Genomic DNA, 21,139 nt, shown 5'->3' on the forward strand with positions numbered 1-21,139 from the left:
ACCCAGAAATCCCCAACAGTATCCCCACAGTCCTAACTGTGGATAACAGGTCACTCACAGCTGAGGGGCCTCCCAGGGGTCCTCGGCCGGGGTGGCGTTTCAGCTGCATCTCCCTCCACCTGGCATCCAAACAGCAGCTCCAGCTCCTTGGCATCAGGAGGAGGGATGGGGTATCTCCCAACTGCCATCTCCACCAGAGAGAGCCCCATGCTCCAGATGTCCGACTGCACGGAGTAGTGAGTCCCCTGGAGTCTCTCGGGCTACAGGAGAGACAGACGGTCACACCTCTTGCTCTAGCCAGGTCCCCAGGGCTATTTCAGTGCTTTTACCTTCTGGTGTCCCTTACTGATATCTCACACAGTTAAAGCTCCTCTGGCCTCTTAGATGTGGCCTGTATTTATTATGGCTCTGACCTCTCCTTACTGTTCTACTTTCCCTGGCCCTTGCCTTAGCTGGCAGCATCCAAGGAGTCAGGGTCCTAGCTGCTTGAGGTTCCAGCTTTGCCCAGGCTGGCCTCTGTTCTACACAAGCAGGGTAGCCTGTCTCAAACCCACATGAGAGGCTTATCGTGAGTTCCAACTCAGGGACTTAAACATTATGTGATCCTGAGTCTCAGTTTTCCTATATATAAAATGGGTCTGCTGCTAACTCTTAACAGTGATGACAACACAATATTCAGTCTACTTATTAGTGCCACAGCAGGGACCAAGTGAAATGAAAACCTTTAGATGTTGCAGAACAGTATACAAACATGAGCCGACAATGATGGGAAGCGCCAGAAAGGAAATAGAATAGTCTGTCTGTCTCTACACTGAGCATTAGTTCAAGCAGATATGTATTTCAAGAATCCTATGGAAAAAAAAAAAAACTTCACTCTGATCATAGTGTATTTATTTAGACACCCACCCATTTTCCCATGGGATTTTCCACCAACTCTAATACTGAACTATTTTGAAACTAACCATATAACCACAGAAACCCAACCACTAAACCATGGATCAATAAGTCCTAAGGCCTAATTGAGTTTGAACTTGAGAGTTGACAACTGCGTCTCAGGGTGCAAACTGCTCAACTTCCACATCTAGGGAAGAGGCAATCACGATGCAAAGAGCAGAACTTTCCTGTAGCCACTGGAGTTGGGTGGGGTGTGTGTGTACTATGTGTACTACTCCCCTGTAGACACTACAGTAGGGGTGTAGAGTAAGAGTGTTGTGGAGTTGCAGTGGGAGTTGGGGTCAGTAGGGAGCCAGAGGGGACATGGACACAGCCCCTACATAGGGAGTAAGGACTGCTGGTTCCTTAGCCCTAGCTATCCCCACCTCCTATATAGGAACCATCATCACTACTAATGGTAAAACTGCAGGGATGGATTGCAACACTCAAGTGTGTGACATCTCTTTGTGCATGAAACACTGGGCCAGGACTGTCCTCAACATCTGGACCTGCATTTTTCCCTTTGTTCTGTAAAATACCAACTCTAATCCTCCTGTGCATTGCCTCTGTAGTATTCCCTGCAGACTTCCATCTTGCCCTGTAATACTTACAAATGGGCTATCCAAAGACCCTCTCATTCAGTCAACCTGACAGCATCCACTCACCAGCCATTCCTAACATTCTCAATGTGTCAGACCCCTGCAAGGCCCTAGGAAGGACACCTGGGTATTCCTAGAAGCTTAAGGTACAGGAAAGCGAAAGACTCCATGATGGCATGACCATGGACATGGGGACAACTGCATGCAGCGCTCAGGTGATAGTGGGAGCCAGCAGAGTTGGGCTCAGGAGGGAAGACTGCCAAGATGGGGTACTGACTGGGCCAGAGTAGACTCTAACCAGGAGCTGGACAGAAGGCAGGTGAATGACCCAGAGACATGCAGCGAAGAGGGAGGAGAGAGGGAGGATAGATACAGAATGGAGGGATGATTCCAAACAGACTCTTAAGCAGGGCCTCTAGAGGATAAAAGGCTGGGGACCAGCTGAGGTATGGTCATGTCTGTGTATCTTAGTTTGAGGATCTGACAATCAGGTAAGATGTCAGGTGGCTTCTTAGTATCTCCAGGATGGAAGCCAGACTGGAGCAAGGAGAGCACAATCCCTTCTAGTGGCTGAAACCCCAATTACCTGTGAACATTCATAAAAGGAAGACACTAGCTCTCTCTGAGAGGACCACTGTGCCTCATCCCTCCTTTCTCAATCCCTATTCATCACCACACAGCACAAATCTGGGGCTCTATGGTCTATAAAATGTGGCTGTTTATGCTAAGAATGAAGCCTACAGAGACACTGGAGGAAGGGAACTTCAGTTCGTACCGACATGTATGACCTTGTGCCTACAAAGGAGTTGGCCATGGAGTCAATTAGCTGCCCGCTGACCCCAAAATCACAGAGTTTGATCTCCCCACGGGAGTTCACTAGGATGTTGGAAGGCTTGACATCTGTGAAGAGAGAACAGAAAATGAGAGAATTAACAATGGTGGTTTGGGAAAGAAGGTCAGTGCTCTACAGACCACACATGCCCCATCACAGGCAATCCTTGACTTGCAAACTCCAGACACAGTTGACAAAAGATGTCTATTCTTTGAGAGTGCAGACCCAGTCATATGACTCAACAGAAGGGGTCAGTTATCATGAACAAGAGCAGGGCATACCTGCTCTTGGGAGGCAGAGGCAGAGGCAGAGGCAGAGGCAGAGGCAGAGGCAGAGGCAGAGGCAGGCAGACCTTTGAGTTAAGAGGCCAGTCTGGTCTACAGAGTCAATTCTAGGACAGCCGGGGCTACACAGAGAAACCCTGTCTCTATAGCACAAAAGGAAAAGGAAGAAAAAGAAAAAAAAGATTCTAAAGTCTGTTACTTCAGACTCCCATCCCTACTAGCAAGACACAGTATTTGACTACTGATCAGACTAAAAAGGAATGGCTGTAAGATCCTCCTTCCTCAGTTTCCTGGGATCACAGGGTTTCTCTATGTAGTCCTATAATATCTGCCCTATAACATCCCACTTAGCCCCTCCCCTGAGCCAGCTAGCCCATATCATCTTCAGCCTCACTTGACACCAGCTCCAGCAAGGCAGGGAGGATTCTCAGAGTCTGTTTCCCCTTGTTAAGGCCCAAGCTTAACAAAAGAATGAGCATATCGACACTCACTGTAGGCATAGGCATCTGATACACAAAGCACACCGTAGTGTGGTCTTTCCAAGACCCAGCCCTCACTATCACTCCCAAACACTAGAAATGTCAGGTCTAGCAACTCTAGAAACTGTAGAAACCTCTCTGCAACTCTGCCTCCCACAGAAGCCCCCAGAGCTCAGGCACTAGGAGGAATCTTAAATGCATCAGGTTTTTCTCCATTTCCAACACAGATCTAAGGGCCCAGAGCTTATTCAAGGTCACAGAGCAAAAACTGTCCTCTGTCTAGCGTCCTACCACATTCCTAATGACCACACTACTCAGCAGTCTCTCACCTACTTGTCACTGAGCACCTGCCTCCAACAGGCACCCTGCAGTACTAGGGAAGGAGCGAGGACATGCTGCCAAGTTCCCAGTCACATCCAGTTCACATGCAACTGGTGTCAGGTGATAAATCAACCAATGATAAATGTATAATGCCAGATAGTCCACAACCAGGTGAGAGCAGGTAAGTGTGCAAGGATCACCATTGGAGAGCCACTTTGATAGGTGGGAGGCGAGGGGCCATCTGTCCCTTCTCCAACACAGCTTACAAGAGGCCCTTCTTGTAAGGACAGACCTCGGAGGTCACATGTTCAGGATATGGGACCGACCTAGGAAGAGCCAGGGGTGTAATGTGCCTGTAGGGCCTGGTAGGGGCAGCACATGGAAGGCTTCCAACATGAGCCTTCTTCCCCAATACCCCTCACCCATCCCAGATGCCTCCCATGGCCTTTCTGGTATGACCTGAAGCAAGAGAGAAGCACTGGCTTAACCTTGTCACCTACACTACATGTAGTCTTGAGCAAGTCCACTTATCTTCTCTGACAGGGGCAGCTGATATACTACACATACACCATCTCCAGAGGTGACCTCCTCAGCCCAGAGCACCCCTCCTGGGTGGCTGCATTTGCTGGCATTGCTGCTTCTCTCCCTCCAGGCTCAGCTGCCACTAGATGTCTTTGCATCTGATTTCTATTCACATGGCAAGCAGGCCTCTGCATTCAAGATTACATAATCCTCTTCTCCCTTCTGAGCTCCAGCTTCAGCCTCCTAGACCCGCCCCAGGCTGCAGAGATCATTGGGGTTGGAAAGAATGAGAGGATACCCTGAAGGGCTTTACCCTGTTCTGAACCCTTCAGGCTTCAGATACACTGCATGTAGCCCTCCTGGTGACTAGCAGACCTAGCAATACTATGCTGTGGGAGTACCAGCCAGAACATGTTCTTTACCCTACCTCCACCCAGCTAACTCTTCTTTGACAGTAGAAAGTGTGAGATGTCAAACAAGGCCAGCATGAATTCATTTCCTGATCTCCAGGGGTACCTTAGTTTAGCTTCTTAAAGCCGCCAGCCCTCTGCATACTCCTCTCCCCAGATTATCCCCTCCACCCTGTACACGTGGCAACTAGAACTCCGCCAGGACAGAGACTGCTGTGGCTCCCATCTGCCTTGAAAAACAGTCCAAAGCTCCCTTTCCTGGCTTTGCAAACTTTCCAGTGTTTCTTATCCCCCATCTACCCTCCCTCTAATCCAGGCTGGTCTGCATCTAACTGCCCCTGAGTAAATGCTGCTCCTCGCCAACTTTTACTGTTCCCTGCATCGGAAATGTCCTTTCTACTCACCCTCTGGTGTCTACATTTGGTATCTAGTACCTCCTAGTTCCCTTCCCAATGTGGGAGATTTACCTGAGCTTCTTCTCACACTTCCCCAGCAGATGCCTCAAAGGTGATTCACATGAGAGGCCCAGTACTTCTGAATGGCTTATCCAAGCCTCCAGTTCTGTCCCAGCCCTTCAAGATCAGGTGTTGTTAGCCAAGCAGTATTCTGTGTAAAGTACCGCCTGGGCTTCCAAGCTGCTAAGAAACCCACCCAATACTGAATGGTGCTTCCTTTCCTGCCCCACTGGTCTATTCTCTTTAGCAATGGGGAATCTCCAAAAAATAGAGCAAAGAGCAGGCAGTAGAAGAGTGCTTATCTAACTAGTACTTTCGAAACCTGGGTTCCATCCACAAACAGGAAAACAAAACTCAACAAAAGAAGTTTTATGTAAAACTAAGTGGATAAAATATTCTTTTGTGACACCAAAATAACCACTATTCAAAGCTTCCTAAATTTTCCCAAGAGCACATAATGGCAAGTTTGACTTCTGGACATTTCCTACCTGCTAAAACAAGAGATCTGCATAAAATGCTCTGGGAGCCATTTGTTTATGCTATGAACCCAGCATAGGATCCTGCACTAACCAAGCAATGAGCAAAAGGGCACAGTCCTGTCCCAAAGGATGTGATCCCCAGAGAGGTAGTGTACACAGTATGACCATGAAGACACACAGACGGAGCTATGCCTCAGTTCTCTGAGTGAGCTCAACTGGTATCACCCACTGATGGCTGCTGCTTACTAGCAAGGGTAGCAAGCAAGTGAAAGAGGCAGAGAAACCCTCCAGGAGATTCCCTGTATGGTGGGTCCTTCTTTTTTTTTATTTTTTTTATTTTTGGCTAAGCCGCATTCCTTAAGATGGAACTTAATGGCTAGGCTTGGAGGACGAGAAGGGCAGGAGACAGATGTAGAGGTGGGAAGCCCAAGAGAATCAGAGGAGGGAATGGAAGGAAAGGGCAAGAACCCTGCAGAGGAGCACGCAGTGACAAAGATGGATAGCAGACAGGCTCGTCTGTGACAAAGGCTGGATCCAAAAGTGAAGAAGGAACCTTAGGCAGTAAGAACTGGTTTGTTTTAAAGGCAAATGAGCTATTGTATTTGTCATTATTTACTTTTTTTTTTTTAAAGAAAGGGTCTGCGGGCAGTGGTGGTGCACCCCTTAAATCCCAGCACTTGGGAGGCAGAGGTAGGTGGATCTCTGTGAGTTCAAGGCCAGCCTGGTCTTTAAGAGCTAGTTCCAGCTAGGGCTGTTACACAGAGAAACCCTGTCTCAAAAAAAAAAAAAAAAAAAGAAAGAAAGAAAGAAAGAAAGAAAAGAAAAGAGAGTCTCAAGAATTCAGGCTGGCTTCAAACTTGCTGTGTAGCTTAGGATGACCTTGAACTTCTTATCTTCTAGCCTCTAACTCCCAAGTGCTGGGATTAAGGATGTGGACTACCACACCAGGGTAAGTGGTGCTGCTGATAAACCTAAGACTGCATGCACTCTAGGCAAACAGTACCAACTGAGCTACATCCCCATTCCCTAATGAGATTTCCTTAAATGCTGATTTTAGGTTTCAAATGACCCCCCCCGCTTCCCAGCATGCTTAGCAGAACATTAAGAACCCTCTCTAAGATGGAGAAACAGGAGAAAGGAGATGACCCAAATGACTCTACTCAAAGCCTTCACGGAGCTACTTCTGGCTACCTATGACTTCAGAAAACTAACTAAGCAGCAGAGATAAAAAACTAAAAACAAGCAAACAAAAACTCCAAAAATTCCAAATACTTCAATTAGCCATTACCTGCAAATGTAATCTTTTTCCCATCTAAACTTCTTCCCCCCAGAGTGCTGATAAAAGGTTCCAGTTTCCCTACCATGTTCCACTTCTCAAGAAGAATGGAGGTAGCTGGGGCACCTAAAGACAGCTGAGGCTGGCTAAGAGTTTGGGCAAGACAGCTGAAGGCCCAGGCCTGTTGCACACTCTCCCTTTGCTCCTAACAGAAGCAGTATGAGGGTATTAGGAACTCTTGAGCAGATAAAGCCATGACTCTGGCATAATAGCCGGGTAACCTGAGAGCAAAGGTTGGGGTTTGAACTCCAGACTCCTCATGGTATGCTCTTGCCAAAAACTGGAGAACCAGGGCCCTGACTACAGAGCCCACAAAAACCACAAGAGTCATGCCTTGAGGCTTGGAAAAGCTATTAATAAGCCGTAATTGGCTGTGGCAATAAGCCATTTGGGGAATGGACTGACTTGGGGAAGGCTGAACCCCTGGAAATCCAGGTGTGAGAGAAACCCTACCTACTCTACTCTCCACATGCTGCTGCGTCCTCAGTTCCAGCCCATTCAACCTCCAGAGTCTAACTGCAAGAGGCCTTCAAAGCTTCTCCACCTCTGCCTACAGCTGAGTTCAAGCAGCAAGCAGAGCCTGTAAGTTAAGTCCTAACCAGCAACTACTTTTATTCCCTCCACTTTACTGCCATGCCCAGCAACCACACTGCAAGGATTTTCCTCTCCCATCCAAGACACAATAGGTTTTTAAATGCTTTCATAGTATGCCCTCCTGTACCCTCTCACCAACTCACTATCCACCTGGCCTGACAGTAAATGGGCACACAAATCTTGTCAGTGACACACGTTACAGAGTCCAGGGTTCCATTCTTATAGCACATGCCATTTTGAGCAATCATACAGATTTTGGAAACAGAAAATCCAGAGCAAGATGTATAAGGGTGACATTCAGAGAGCATAGTAAGTGGGGTCCAGGAAGGATAGGAAAAGAGGTCAGCAAGGGAAATCCTTCCAGCTCTGGATCCTTCTTTTCTCATTCCTATGGCCCTATAGCAACATCTGGCAGAGCTGGTCCATATCATATACATAGAAACTGAGGCTTCACCATGAAGTTCCTTGCCAAAAATAAAAAAGTAATCGTCCCATCAAAGACAGATTCACTGGGGCTAGGGCAATGACCCAGGCAGTGAAATGCTTGTACAAGCATAAGGACCTGTGTGTGATCCCCAGCACCCATGCAAACAGTGGGGCACAGTAGTACACACGTAAAATTAGTGCTTTGGGTGAGAGGATAGATGGATCCCTGAGGCTCACTGTTCAGTCAAGCTAGCTAAAACACTGAGCTCCAAGTCCAACTCTCAAAAAATAAAGCAGAGAGCAACTGAGGAAAACATATAGTGTAGACTTCTGATCTACACACTTACTCGCATATACCAATATGCACACACCCACATGTATATATGTGCATGCCCCACAAAAAAAGAACCCTCCTTGGTTATGTTTCTACTGCTGTGATAAAACACTATGACCAAAAGCAACTCTCAGGTCACACTCTGTCACCAAAGGAAGTCAGAGCAGGAACATAGAAGAAGAACTGAAACAGAAACCACACTCTACTCTGCTTACTGACTTGTTCCCCATGGTTTATTCAATCTGTTTTTTTTTTCTTTTTTTTAAAGATTTATTATATATACAGTGTTCTGCCCACATATGTGCCTACAGGCCAGAAGAGGAAACCAAATCTCATTACAGGTGGTTGTGAGTCACCATGTGGTTGCTGCGAATTGAACTCAGGACCTCTAGAAGAGCAACCAGCACTATTAACCATTGAGCCAGCCCCTTCAGCCTGCTTTCTTAAACCTCTAGGGTTACCAGTCCAAGGGTGGTAGCATCCACAATGGGCTGGACCCTCCTACATCTATCATTAATCAAGAAAACAAGACGCCTAAAAGCCAATCTTATAGAAGAATTTTCTCAATTGATATTCTTTCTTTCCAGATAATCCTAGCTTGTATCAAGTTAATTAACAAAATAAAACACAGACACAAAAAACCAAACCAAACAAAATAACAACAAAAAAACCAACCCAGACACCAACATTAAGTACTATTTGTGTTAACAGTAAAAGAAAAGTAGGCTTCCTGCCTATTTCAAAGCCAATCAGCTCCTTGCTGACAGGAACAGGACTCACTACCTTGCACACTAATCATGCACTATTCAAGAAGAATATTAGCTAAAAACTTGTTTTGTCCTGCTCAAGCTAATATGTTCAATAGGAGGATGAAAATAAGAGTTATGAGGTGATAGAACTATGGAAATCTGTTTGGCTGAAATGGAGGAGGGGGGATGATGTCACTATGTGGACCCAGGCTCCACCAATGCCAGGCACCATAAATAAGTCCAGACAAGGGGCTGGAGAGATGGCTCTGAGGTAAGAGCACTGGCTGCTCTCCCAGAGGTCCTGAGTTCAATTCCCAGCAACCACGTGGTGGCTTACAACCGTATGTAATGAGATCTGGTGCCCTCTTCTGGCCTGCAGACATACATGCAGACAGAACACTGTATACATAATAAATAAATAAATAATTTTTTTTTTTTTAAGAAAGTCCAGACAAGAGTTCAAGAGGCCACACACCAACCGTTCTTAGTCTGGTGAGGGCCAGGTACTTAAAGGAGTACAGGAGAGACTAACAAGGGCAGAATTCAGTCCTTGTGTGGTCTAGATCCATAGACAGTAACCAGCAACCATGTGCTCATCACCAGCTTCAGCTGCAGTTCATTTGTATGCCAAACATATTCCCTCTAAAATCCTACAAAAGGGAGCCCACTGGCTCAATACAAATCCCAACCCTTTGGCATCAATGCACCCATTAATCTTTGATCTGACTTTTCCTGCTTCTCCAACTTGGACCAGAACCTCTGTGAGGGCAGGAGTTCAGAATGTTTGTATGTTCAATGTTTGTTTTTTGGGTTTTAATTGGAGGGAAGAGAGACAAAGTCTCACTTTTTTGTCCTGGCTGGCCTGGAACTTGCCATGTAAACCAGGCTGCCCTTAAACATGGTACATCCTCATGCCAGGTGATTTGGGGAGGCAGAGGCCACCCCCAACTTTCTGTGAGAAAAGCCCTGGCAGACAGGACAGTGCCTGACAAGGGACAAAAGTCATCTAAAAGAGAGAGAGAGAGAGAGAGAGAGAGAGAGAGAGAGCTGCTTGTACAGACAAGGCAAAGTACTTCAATAGGACCAGAGCCTACACATCTAGTAGAAGATACCTGTCCAAACAATTTTGACCTGAGAATAGCTAGTCATATTTTACTACTTCTCACTAGCAAAGTAATTTGTAAACAAGGCTAGCTTTATATTATTGACATTTTCTTTTTTTGTGAGAGAGGGTCTTACCATGCAACTCTGGCTGATCTGATCATCACTATGTAGATCAGGTTGGCCTAGATGGAATTCAGGAGATTCACCTGCTCCTACCTCCTAAGATCTAGAATTAAAGGCCTGCACATCATGCCTGTTTACTAATATATTGTATAAGACTTCTGTATATATTTCTTGGTTGTCCTAGAACTCACTCTGTAGACCAGGCTGGCCTCAGACTCAGAGATTTACCTGCCTTTGCCTCCTGAGTGCTGGGATTAAGTGTTTGCCAGCACCGCTCGGCTTCTAAAGTAATTTTAAAGAGAGATTCTTTGAGCTGTGACTGTAGCTGGTATCGAGTGCCAGTGAGGTGCTCATGCCTGTAACCCAAACATCCAGGAAGCTGATGATGGAGGACTATCACAGATTCAAGGGCCATACAGTGAGTTTCCAGCAAACCTGTTCTACAATGTGAAAAACCTGTCTCTCAAAAGAAAATAAACAAAAATGCACTGGGAAGGTAGATGCAGGTGGATCTCTATGAGTTTGAGGTCAGCCTGATCTACATAGTGAGTTCCAGGACAGCCAGGATACATAGGGACATCACCTCAAAAACCAACAAACTAAACGAGCAACAACAACATATATACACAACAAACAAACAAAAAACATTAATAAAGGGCTTTTTTATTGCTGTTGTTGGTTTTGTTTTTTCTTTTTTTCTTTTTTTTTTTTTTGTTTTTGAGACAGGATCTCACCATATAGCCCATATAGCTCTGGCTGCCCTTGAACTCACAGAGATTCACCTGCCTCTGCCTCCCAAGTGCTGGGACTAGTGTCATGCATCATTATGTCTAGCTTAGTAAAGGGCTTTCACTCCAAAACAAAACATGAAAAAAGATATGACAACCTTTATATTTCAGCTGTAATTCAGAATGTAACATCTGGCAATACTTTCTCACCTCTGTGCATAATCTTGTGCTTCTCCCGCAGATATGTCAGGCCTTTTATCACCTGGAGGAGAGGAGATTAAAAAGAAGGGAAACTGGAATGGTACTGGCTTAGAAAAACAATGGCTCTCTTCAACATTTCCACTAACAACAACAAATATGCTTTATCCAGCAGCATATCACATGTTCTATAGTGTATTACTATCAGGTTAAAGTGAAGATGGCAACTGTAAGTAACTTTTCAAAACACCCTATAAGAATTTAAAAATTTAAAAATCTTTTCTACTACTACCAATAAGAATGTTCTCAGATACCTTATCCTGTTTTTCAGACACAGGTTTTAACATAAAAATCGGGGCTGGGGCTTTAGCCCAGTTGGTAGAGTGCTTGCCTTGCATGTATAAGGCCGACACTTCGATCCCCAGCACAGCATAAAACTGGATGTGGTAGTGCACATCCGTCATCCTAGCACTGGGGGAGCAGCAGAGGCAGAAGTATCAGAAGTTCAAAGTCATCCTCTACAGAAAAATTTCTAGTGAGAAACACTATTTTTGAAATAAACTCCCTTCACTGACTTATCTTCCTCCCTTACTTATTTCCTCTCAATTCATTACTTTAGAATAAAAACTTTACTATATACTCACAGCAATGCTAACTTTTCCTAAAATTTGCTCAGGAATTCTTCCAGCCTTCTTCAGCACTTGATCCAAGGACCCACCATCCTAAGAACAAGAATATAGGTCAGTTAGTGACAATGTTTCTACCATATCAACTATTAAACTTCAGAAGAAAGTGACTCTCATATGCAACACACCTGCTTAACAGATTAGAGATAAGCATCCTTCAGTTTGATCCAGCTATTAAAAAAACTGTGGCAGCCTTCAAATAATGATCAAACAAAATCCTGTGAGCCTCTTAAATAAATGACTAATACACAGTGGTCATAAAAAAAGCTTGCTTTTAGACCAGCCTGGTCTACAAGAGCTAGTTCCAGGACAGGCTCCAAAGCCACAGAGAAACCCTGTCTCGAAAAACCAAAAAAAAAAAAAAAAAAAAAAAAAAAAAAAAGCTTGCTTTGCACTGACTGACAGCATAGGATAGTGTCAGCTGTGCCAGCTCTATAGTCAGCCTGCCAAAAGGTTAAACTCTAACTCTGCCGCTTACTATCTACCGACTCTAAACAGGTTCTGCATCTTGTAAAATACCGTGAATAATTATAAAAGCTACTACTATAATCACGGGCTGTTATAAGGATTAAACAAACTAATACTAAATAAATGAAGCACACAGAATATTTAGCATATAGTAAGAACCTGATATACTAGTTAGCTGTTTGGGGTTAGCACCATGGCCCAGAGGGTAGGAGTGCTGGCCACATAAAACTGACAACCTGAGTTCAGTGCCCAGAACCCACAGTGGAAAGAGAAAAACAATTCATACAAGCTGTCCTTTGTCCTCCGCATGTGCTGTAGCATACATACAAATACACACTTAGAAATTAAAATTTTCAAATTTAAATGGGGTCTTAGGAGAGATGGCTCAGCAGTTCAGATCACTTGTTCTTGTAGAGGACCCTGGTTCGACTCTCAGAACCCACATAGCAGCTCACAGTTATCTTTAATTCCAGTTCCAAATGATCCAATGCCCCCTTGTGGTCTCCAAGAGCACCAGACATGCATGTGGTGCATATTTGTGTATGCAGGCAAGCACTCGTACACATAAAATAAAGATAAATAAATGTCCTCCAAACTCAGAAGAGAGCACTAGATCTCTTAGAAATGGAGTTAGGTATGGCTTAAGCCACCATTTGAGTGCTGGGAACCAAACCTGGGTTCAGAGCACTTACAAAAACAGCAAGTGCTCTAAATGGCTGAGCCCTATGTCCTGCCACCAGTGCTAGTGGCTTTAGCACTATCATTTCAGTTGACTGACATTTAGTATTCCCCTAACAAATCAATCAACAACAATCAAAAGAAAAATGTCATAGGAGGCAATCATTCATTCTATAACTCCTACAAAGTATCATGGACTATGTGGTAAATATAAAGGGGTAGAGATATAAAAGGAGCTAGCTCCTATCCTCAACATTTGTAACTAATAAATTCAGAATGGTATAAGAAAAATACTATAGATACACTGAAGAAGAAAGAAGCAATTCTGACACAATGCAGAAGACAACGTTATCTCTGAAGTCATACTCAGGAGTCAGTTTTCTGTATCAAGCAAAGGAAGGAACAAGGAAAGAAATTAACAGGATATTTCAGGAAGACTGAATGCCAAGGCACTCAATAGCTTCACAGTCCTGAGATGCTGTGCAGTTCATTTCATTATGAGTCCATGCAGAGATACAGAGATAGACAGGGCTAGAAATGGCCAGCTGTGGTCAAGGCCCCACCTAGAAAACTTCTCAGTGACTTAAAGTGTTTGTTATGCAAGCATGAGCGCCTGAGTTCAAATCCCCAGCATGCATATAAAAAGCCAGGCATGGGTGGCCAGGCATCATGGCCCACACCATTAATCCCAGCACTCGAGAGGCAGAAGCAGGCAGATCTCTGGGTCTGAAGCCAGCCTGGTCTACAAAGCAAGTTCTAGGACAGTCAGTGCTACACAGAGAAACCCTGTTTCAAAAACAAAACAAAACAAAACAAAAGTCAGGTATGGCCACGTGCCACACCTGTAACCCCAGCACTGTGCAGGGAAGAGACAGGAGGATCACTGGAGCTTGCTGGCTGCCAGCCTAGCTCCTGGCTGTCAGTGAGACCCTGTCTCAAGGGAGTAAGGTGAAGAGTAACATAGCAGATATGCCACACACACACACACACACACACACACACACACACACACACAGAGAGAGAGAGAGAGAGAGAGAGAGAGAGAGAGAGAGAGAGAGAGAGAGAGAGAGCTATTAAAACACACACATAGAGAAAAAGAAAGCTATTAAAAAGAAGTCACACTGGCTTCTTCCCTTTACCCTCCAGAGTGACAAGCAGTGCTAGAGGGAGAACAATGGGCTCACAAGACAAGCTAATCAGGATTATCCAGCCTCCTGCAACCAACCCTGCAGCACTCCAGTTCTGCTTCACTGTTGCCAAGAACTTGTGATCACTGACTACCACTGCTGACATGGTACTTATTTTTAGAAGCCAATTATTAACTAAGTCAATGGTACTTTGTGATGGTTTTCTATAGAGAGACAAATGCTTTAGGAAAATAATAGCTTAAAAGCTTTTACTTCTGCCTCAAAACCATCAACTCCAACTCCCTGCTCCCTGGTTGCTCAGTTACCGACTGAGCAGAAATCTTCCTCTCTGCAGACAGGAGCATTCTGTTCTGGTAAGGGAGCATCCTATTCCCTTGGCTCTCAAAATTCAGACTTATTTCTAAGGGAGGTAAGTCCCTGGCTGAATGCTTCAGAAAATGGACAGTGCATGCTGATGACAGAAACTGACTTTAAAATGCATCTCAAAAAGCTTTTGAGCAGTGGATAGGTGGACAATGGTTGGTGAGGCAAATATGTGGCAAATTACTAGTAACTGAATTGAGGTGGTGGTTATTGTAAAGTCTTTCAGCTTTCTGTATGCTTTGAAATCTTCAATCAATCCTAATCACCTGTTGGAAATACAGATTAATGACATAAAATGTCAAACAGACTGTGACAGTGGAGGTCAAAACCCTTTAGAAGTTGGGATATGACCACAGAGCAGAGTTCTTCATGATCCCCCTTTGGAGGTAAGTGGCAGTCACCAGTTTTTGCAGTAAGGGGTTCTGATGCAGGAGGACCTGTCAGAGACTAAAGAAGGATGATAAGAGGGCAGGACTGGCTCTTGTGGCTGCATGAACTTCCAGCAATAGCTGCTTGCTACAGAGTCCTGCCTAGACCCTCAGGTCACTCTGAGTTCTCCCCTAGTATAAAAACACTGTTCCAGGGCTAGAGGTACAGCTCAGGGGTATAGCCCTTCCACCAGCATGGACCAAGCACTGAATTCTATCCACAGCACCACAAGGAGAAAAAAATTAACAAAATAAAATGAAAGAAAGAAAAGGTACTGTTCTTTCTTACAATGACTGTTGTTGCTTCCAAGGCTTATCTCTTTCCCTACAAGCTCCAGTCATCATCTATGTTTGAGGTCTAACTTCAGTCTGAAGCTAGCAAGCCCCACACTCACCCACAAGGATCTCATGTTAAAGGGAGACATTTAGGTGCATTAGGGAAAGAACTTCTGAGGCTTCAGCAGAGCGGGCTCGTGCTCAGAAACTCTGACAGCTAAACTGAGAACATGTAGAGCACAGCTACCAGCCACCCAGTACACAGCCCTAGCATCCCAGTCCTCGGGGAACTCATATAACACCCTGCACATAATAAGCACTGAAAATAAGTGTTTGTGAAGTTGGACCTGGGTTAAGTATATCGCAACTGGCTACAAGTGCCCAAAACCATGGAAACACAGGGTGTAAGCTCAGAGTGGGGCCCCTAGAGAGGAGCTCATCCAATCATTTCTCTCCTGAGAAGCAGAATCCCACAAGTATAGCACCTGCACAGAGAGAGGACAGTATGAAACAAAGGAAGCAGACCTGCTTAGATTCTGACACTCATTATCTTTGTGACAAGCCCATTACAAAACCTCCCAGGGACTTACTCTCTCAACCTGCCAGCTAAGGGTATTGGTAATTCATCTCACAAGATTAATAACTTAGATAATGTGAAAAGAACATGGTAACTGACAAAAGAGTTGAAAGCTAGTTGCTATTATAACTGGCCATGCCACCACCCACCTTCCACTACTTTAGCTAGACCTAAATGGACAGAAGGCTACTCTAGCCCTTCCTGTTTCTGGCTTATCAGCACTGCCCAACTTCTCTTCTTCCCTTTCTAGTGGTTAAGACATCTTAGGTCATTTAGACATCTGTCTGCACAAAACTCTTTTTGGGCTAAAACAAACAAACAAACAAACAAAAAACTATCGACACAAGAGTGTAAGAAATCTAAAAGTGTTGCTGGGTGGTGGTACGAGCCTTTAATTCCAGCAAGGGCAGGCGAATCTCTGTGAGTTCAAGGCCAGCCTGGTCTACAGAGCAAATTCCAGGACAGGCTCCAAAAAGCTACACAGAGAAATCCTGTCTCAAAAAAATAAAATAAAATAAAATTCCAAAAATGTCAGGCACAGTGGCATACACCTGTCATCCCACCAAGCAAGAGGCAGAGGCAGGAGGAACATTGCAAGTTCAAATAGTAATCTATTACTGATCCACATAGTAAGACAAGACAGTGAAAAAGGAGGAGGAGAAGCAAGTAGTAATAATAGTTCTGACAGGCTTGGTTGTGCAGCCTTTGATCCCAGCAATCAGAAGAAAGAGGCAGGTAGATCTCTAAATTCAAGGCCAGCCTGGTGTACCTAAATTCCAAGTCAGTCAGGACTGTATAATGAGACCCTGTCTGAAAAGCACTTGGCAGCCAAGAACTAAGTGGGAATCCACACCCTAGGCCAGGGGCTACAGCCAACCCAGAAGGGTTCCCACGCGTCCCAGACGTTGTTGCACTCTGTTGAAGCAAAATGGAACAAGAGTCTTCTCTATTACCTTTAGACATGCAGAAGCCAGTTCCAGGATTCAAGTTCCATATGGCATCCACAAATATTAGCAGATGCCTACAACAGTATATGTGGCCTTTCTTGATCATAAAAACAAAATGATATTCAAAACGATAGAGTGAAGTGAGTGTGTGTGTGTATCGGGGTGGGGGTGACCATCAACAAAGACTCCTCAGGTGGAGGAAATGGGGGTCATTCAGACCAGACACCATTCTGAAAGTCAGTCTAGGTCTAAAACTCAGAAAGGAAATGGAACGGGAGCCAACAGTGCCAGGCTGAAACCACAAGACCCATCAAGTTTGTAAACCTTCCTGTTTCTAAACTGCCAGTTCCATGGGAATAAAGCAGGAGCTAGCACCTATAAAATGCATACTCTAAATGGAGGGCACACTGACAGACTGACATCTGTCATTCTAACCTGCACAACAATAAAACAGAATCAAAGCCACTTTACAAATGCAGAAACTGAGAATCAAAGCGATCAGAAAGCCCACCAAGGTCACAATGAAATGATGTGCTAGCTAGTTTATGTCAGGCTGACACAAGTCAGAGTCATTTTAGAAGGGGGAACCCTAACTGTGAAAATAACCTCCCCTCCACCACATTGGCCTGCGAGCAAGCCTGTGGTACATTTTCTTGAATGATGATTGATGTGGGAGGGTCCAGGTTATAGTGGGCAGTGACACCCCTAGACTGGCGGCAGTCCTAGGTGCTATAAGAATGCAGGGTGAAGCTGAAGAAGTCATTAGGCACAAGTCAGTAAATAGCACCCATTCATGGCCTCTTCATCAATTCCTACCCTGACTTCTCTCAATAATGGAATGTGACCGGAGAGTTAAAACTTGAAATAAACTCTTTTCACCCCAAGTTGCTTTGGGTCATGGTGTTATATCACAGCAATAGAGGCCTAAGACAAATAGTGTTAAGTAAACACAGACTTACTGAGTACCTGCTCTGAACCAGGGTGTCAAGAATAATTTGAACTTTCAAGACGTGGTAGGGCTGTGATATAGCTCAGGAGCAAAAGCACTTACCTACTATGCATGAGGCCCTGGATTCAAACCCTAGCACACAACATGGTGGCAAACATGACAATATCGTTATTTATGTTTACGTAAGGGAAAAAGATATAAACAACTGATTCCCAAAGTTCCCATTCCATTCCATCAGCTACAAAGCCAGCAATCCTTAGGCTTAAAGGATAGAAAAGGCCCCAGTCCCCTCATCTCTATCCAGAGGAGTCAACCAAGTACAGGCACTGGGGTCAGGCTGAATAGGATTCACTGACTGTGTGGCCTAAGTGCAAAGTAAGAGATCACGTTTCTTTGTGTTTTCATTTCCTTGGTAGGTGAGATAAAAATCTGGCTGTGAGGCTAGTGAGATGGCTCAGTGGGTAAAGGTGCATGCTCAAAACCTCACAACCTGAGTTTGAATCCTAGGACCACATGGTGGAAGGAAAGAACCAACTTCCACAGTTAACCTCCATATGCATGCCATGGCACTTGCACACACACACACTCATTAAATGTAATGTGTCCTTTTAAAGGGGATCATGAAAATGTGATAAAATACTGATTTGCTTAGGATGACACTTGATATATGCCCAATAGCATGAACACTTTCATGTTGTTGTTATCATGATAGTCACTGGAAAGAAAAGGAAGGGCCTTCAGATTAGCTCCCACATGTGTACTTGGCCCATAAACACCATCTGACTTGACCTTGCCTTTCACTGGTGTATTGGGAAGATTATTGCTCTCTTCGCCCAAAGAAACCCCTCAGGCTGTCCTTTAAGTTTATTATAAACTTTCTGAAGGCAGAGACTTCATAACTCTGTCTTCATCTTCATTACTCCAGAACCTTCTAAATAGCATACAGCACTGCACACATAGTGAACTTAAACTGTATTAACCAGATTTGGACCACGTTATTTCTCAAAATAGGAGAAAACTAGGAAATATACTCTAGAAAAGCCCACCAGGAAATCCTGGCATCTAGAACCTCTCTTTGAAGACAAGGGACCTAGAAAACAGGGCTGTCATCCTGTAACCATACTAGAATCCACAGCCAGGCCCTAAGTCTTCCAGGCTGCCGGGTGTAGACCAGGGAGCCAGGGATGAGCTATTCACCATCCAGACCAACAATGAGGCCAGAACCAGCCTGTTCCCAGGCCACTGCCACCAGGCAGACAGACGGCTGCGTACCATGTGCTCCATGCAGATGCTGATCTCGCCGTCGCTGTAGAAGGCCCCGTAGAAGCCCACGATGTAGGGTGAGTTGCACTCGTGCAGCACCTGCAGCTCCCGGATGATCTGGTTCCGGATTGCTGGCTTGATCTCCAAGTGAATTAGCTGGGGGAGAGAAGTGAGGGGAAGCTTTTAGGAACAGGGCAAAGTAGAAAGCCTTTATTCAGTGATTTAAGTTCCTAAAGGTAAAAGAAACAGCTTTTCGGTTTTATTTTTTAAGGTGCTGATGACCAAATAGAGCCTTGTACATGCTATGCAAGTACTCTACCATCAGTTATATTCCAGCTCTCGATTTACTTTATTATTATAAGAAAGGATCTCACTATATTGTCCAGACTGGCCTTAAACTTACTTTGTAGTTGAGGCAGAGAACTCATGATCTTCCTACCTCAGTCTCTCAAACACTAGGATGAACCACTATAGTTGGAAAAATAAGCAATTCAAAAAGTTGTTGTTAAACAGAGAAACCCTGTCTCTCAGAAAAAAAAAGTTATCATTATTGTTAATTTATCTTTGTGCGAGTGCATGTATGTATGTGTGTCTATGTGCATGCATGTGCACATGTGCATGCGCAAAATATATGTATATGTGTATGCAAGCATGTGTGTGAAAATAGGCACCCTCATGCAATGGTGAACATGTGGAGATCAGAAGAAAACCCCAGATGTCTGTCTTTGTCTTATTCCTGTTTGAGACAGTCTCTTTGGTTTTCATTTGTTTTTTTTTTTCTTATAATTATGTGTATGTATGTCTAAGTATATGTAAGTGCACCATGTATGTGCAGGATCTCCTAGAACTGGAGTTACAAATGGTTTTAAGTAGCCATGTACATGCTGGAACCATACTCAGGTCCTCTGCAAGAGCAGTAACTGTTTTTAACCACTGAGCCAGCTCTCAAGCCCCCTGGTCTCTGCTTTCCTGCTACATATGCCAGGCTAGTTGGGCCACAAATTCCTATCATACTACAGAAATGTTGAGATCACAGACAGTCATACTGCAAATTGAGCTGTTATGTAAGGTCTGGCGATTTGAAGTTGAGTAATCACATTTGTGTAGCAAGCACTTTTACCCACTAAGCCATCTTCCCAGCCCCAATCAGGCCATTAATTCAAAAACCAAGTTCCTATTAATTCAGGGTTGAATATCAATGTACAAGCAGGTGTTAGCACCAGAGTTGTAACCAGGAATCAGGTATGGTTCCAGTCTGGGCTCCAAAAATGTTGATCAAGGAACTCACCCATCTTACAACAAAGCTATGTGTATGTCTAATTTCAAAATGACCTGAGGACTTAAGAGACAAGGGAAATACGGCCTTGAGGACATGGTTCATAGTTGGCTGTGTTGTGCAAAGGCATGCGGAACTGAGGTAGGGTAACCTTAGTCACCCGAAAGGTCCCGCCTTGACTTTAGGAACCTGATAGGATTGATTTCACCAAAATCTCAGCTGCTCCCTAATGTGTCAACACTGTCCCTTGTTCCAACCAGGAGACAAAAGACAAACACATTTAATGTTATTTAATAAGGCCAAGCCAGAGACAATAAGTATGACACATGACAGTGATGAGCTGGAACAGCTGACAGGAGATAAACAAGAGGTGGGTCCCAAAGATGGATGCTATTGGGAAAGCTAAAAGGAACAGCACAATACAAACACAGAAGAATAGACATGGTGAGCTGAAAAACATGGAAGAATATAGCCTCTCTACACAGGGCAACTGTGTTCAAAGAGACAACCGATGGTAGACAGGAAAGGGAATCGGCTCAAGACTGAAGTCATGGAACGTGGCTTTGGCCTGAGCATCAATCACTAGAGCTGGGTGTAAAAAAAGCAGCCCCTTTGCACTTGACAAATGTATCTGGTGTCCTTCCCATACCACACAGTAAGCGAAAGGAGAATCCATCACTGTTATTCCCTAGTCCAGGGATGATGATGTTCACACTAGCGGACCTTAGTATTTCCCAAAGTCTGACAGACAACAAGTTCAAAATCAAACTGAACAAAAAAGTACTAAGTAAAAAACCCCTTTCTTCCTCCCATTAACAGGCTCCCAACAGAATCCATTAAGCTATTTACTCACACAAACTCACCTTCCTGGCCATAACTAGGCCAGACGGCTTATGGGAGACCTTGAACACCACTCCACCATTGCCAGCCCCCAGCTCACTGATCTTCTCAAAGTCATCATCCTTCAGTTCTCCCACCTTCTGCTTCTGGGTCAGAAAGGCCTCAAGGCGCTTCCGCTGCTGCTCATCAAGCTCCAGCTCCTCCAGCTTCTTCTGCAAGGCCTCCAGATTGGTCCTGCCCAAAGGAGGACCCAGGTCAGCACAGAGAGACACTCTGCCCTGCACTACTCCACCTCTGGGCCAAGCCCACAGGGAATTCAAAGAAGGTGTTAATG

The 21,139-nt window shown here is 44.6% G+C and overlaps 1 protein-coding gene across 1 annotated transcript in view; it reads right to left on the minus strand.

Moving 5' to 3' along the window:
- The window catches only part of Map2k1 (mitogen-activated protein kinase kinase 1), a 68,835-nt gene that overhangs the window by 6,509 nt on the left and 41,187 nt on the right, over positions 1 to 21,139 (minus strand). Inside the window, exons 2-7 of the mRNA XM_038323122.1 lie at positions 20,829 to 21,039; positions 18,699 to 18,845; positions 11,551 to 11,628; positions 10,919 to 10,970; positions 2,308 to 2,432; positions 59 to 260 (exon numbers count right to left, since the gene is read on the minus strand). Of these exons, the coding sequence (XP_038179050.1) occupies positions 59 to 260; positions 2,308 to 2,432; positions 10,919 to 10,970; positions 11,551 to 11,628; positions 18,699 to 18,845; positions 20,829 to 21,039 (815 nt within the window). The remainder of the gene's footprint in view (positions 1 to 58; positions 261 to 2,307; positions 2,433 to 10,918; positions 10,971 to 11,550; positions 11,629 to 18,698; positions 18,846 to 20,828; positions 21,040 to 21,139) is intronic.

Source organism: Arvicola amphibius, chromosome 3, assembly GCF_903992535.2.
Source record: "Arvicola amphibius chromosome 3, mArvAmp1.2, whole genome shotgun sequence".
NCBI classification, from domain to species: Eukaryota; Metazoa; Chordata; class Mammalia; order Rodentia; family Cricetidae; genus Arvicola; species Arvicola amphibius.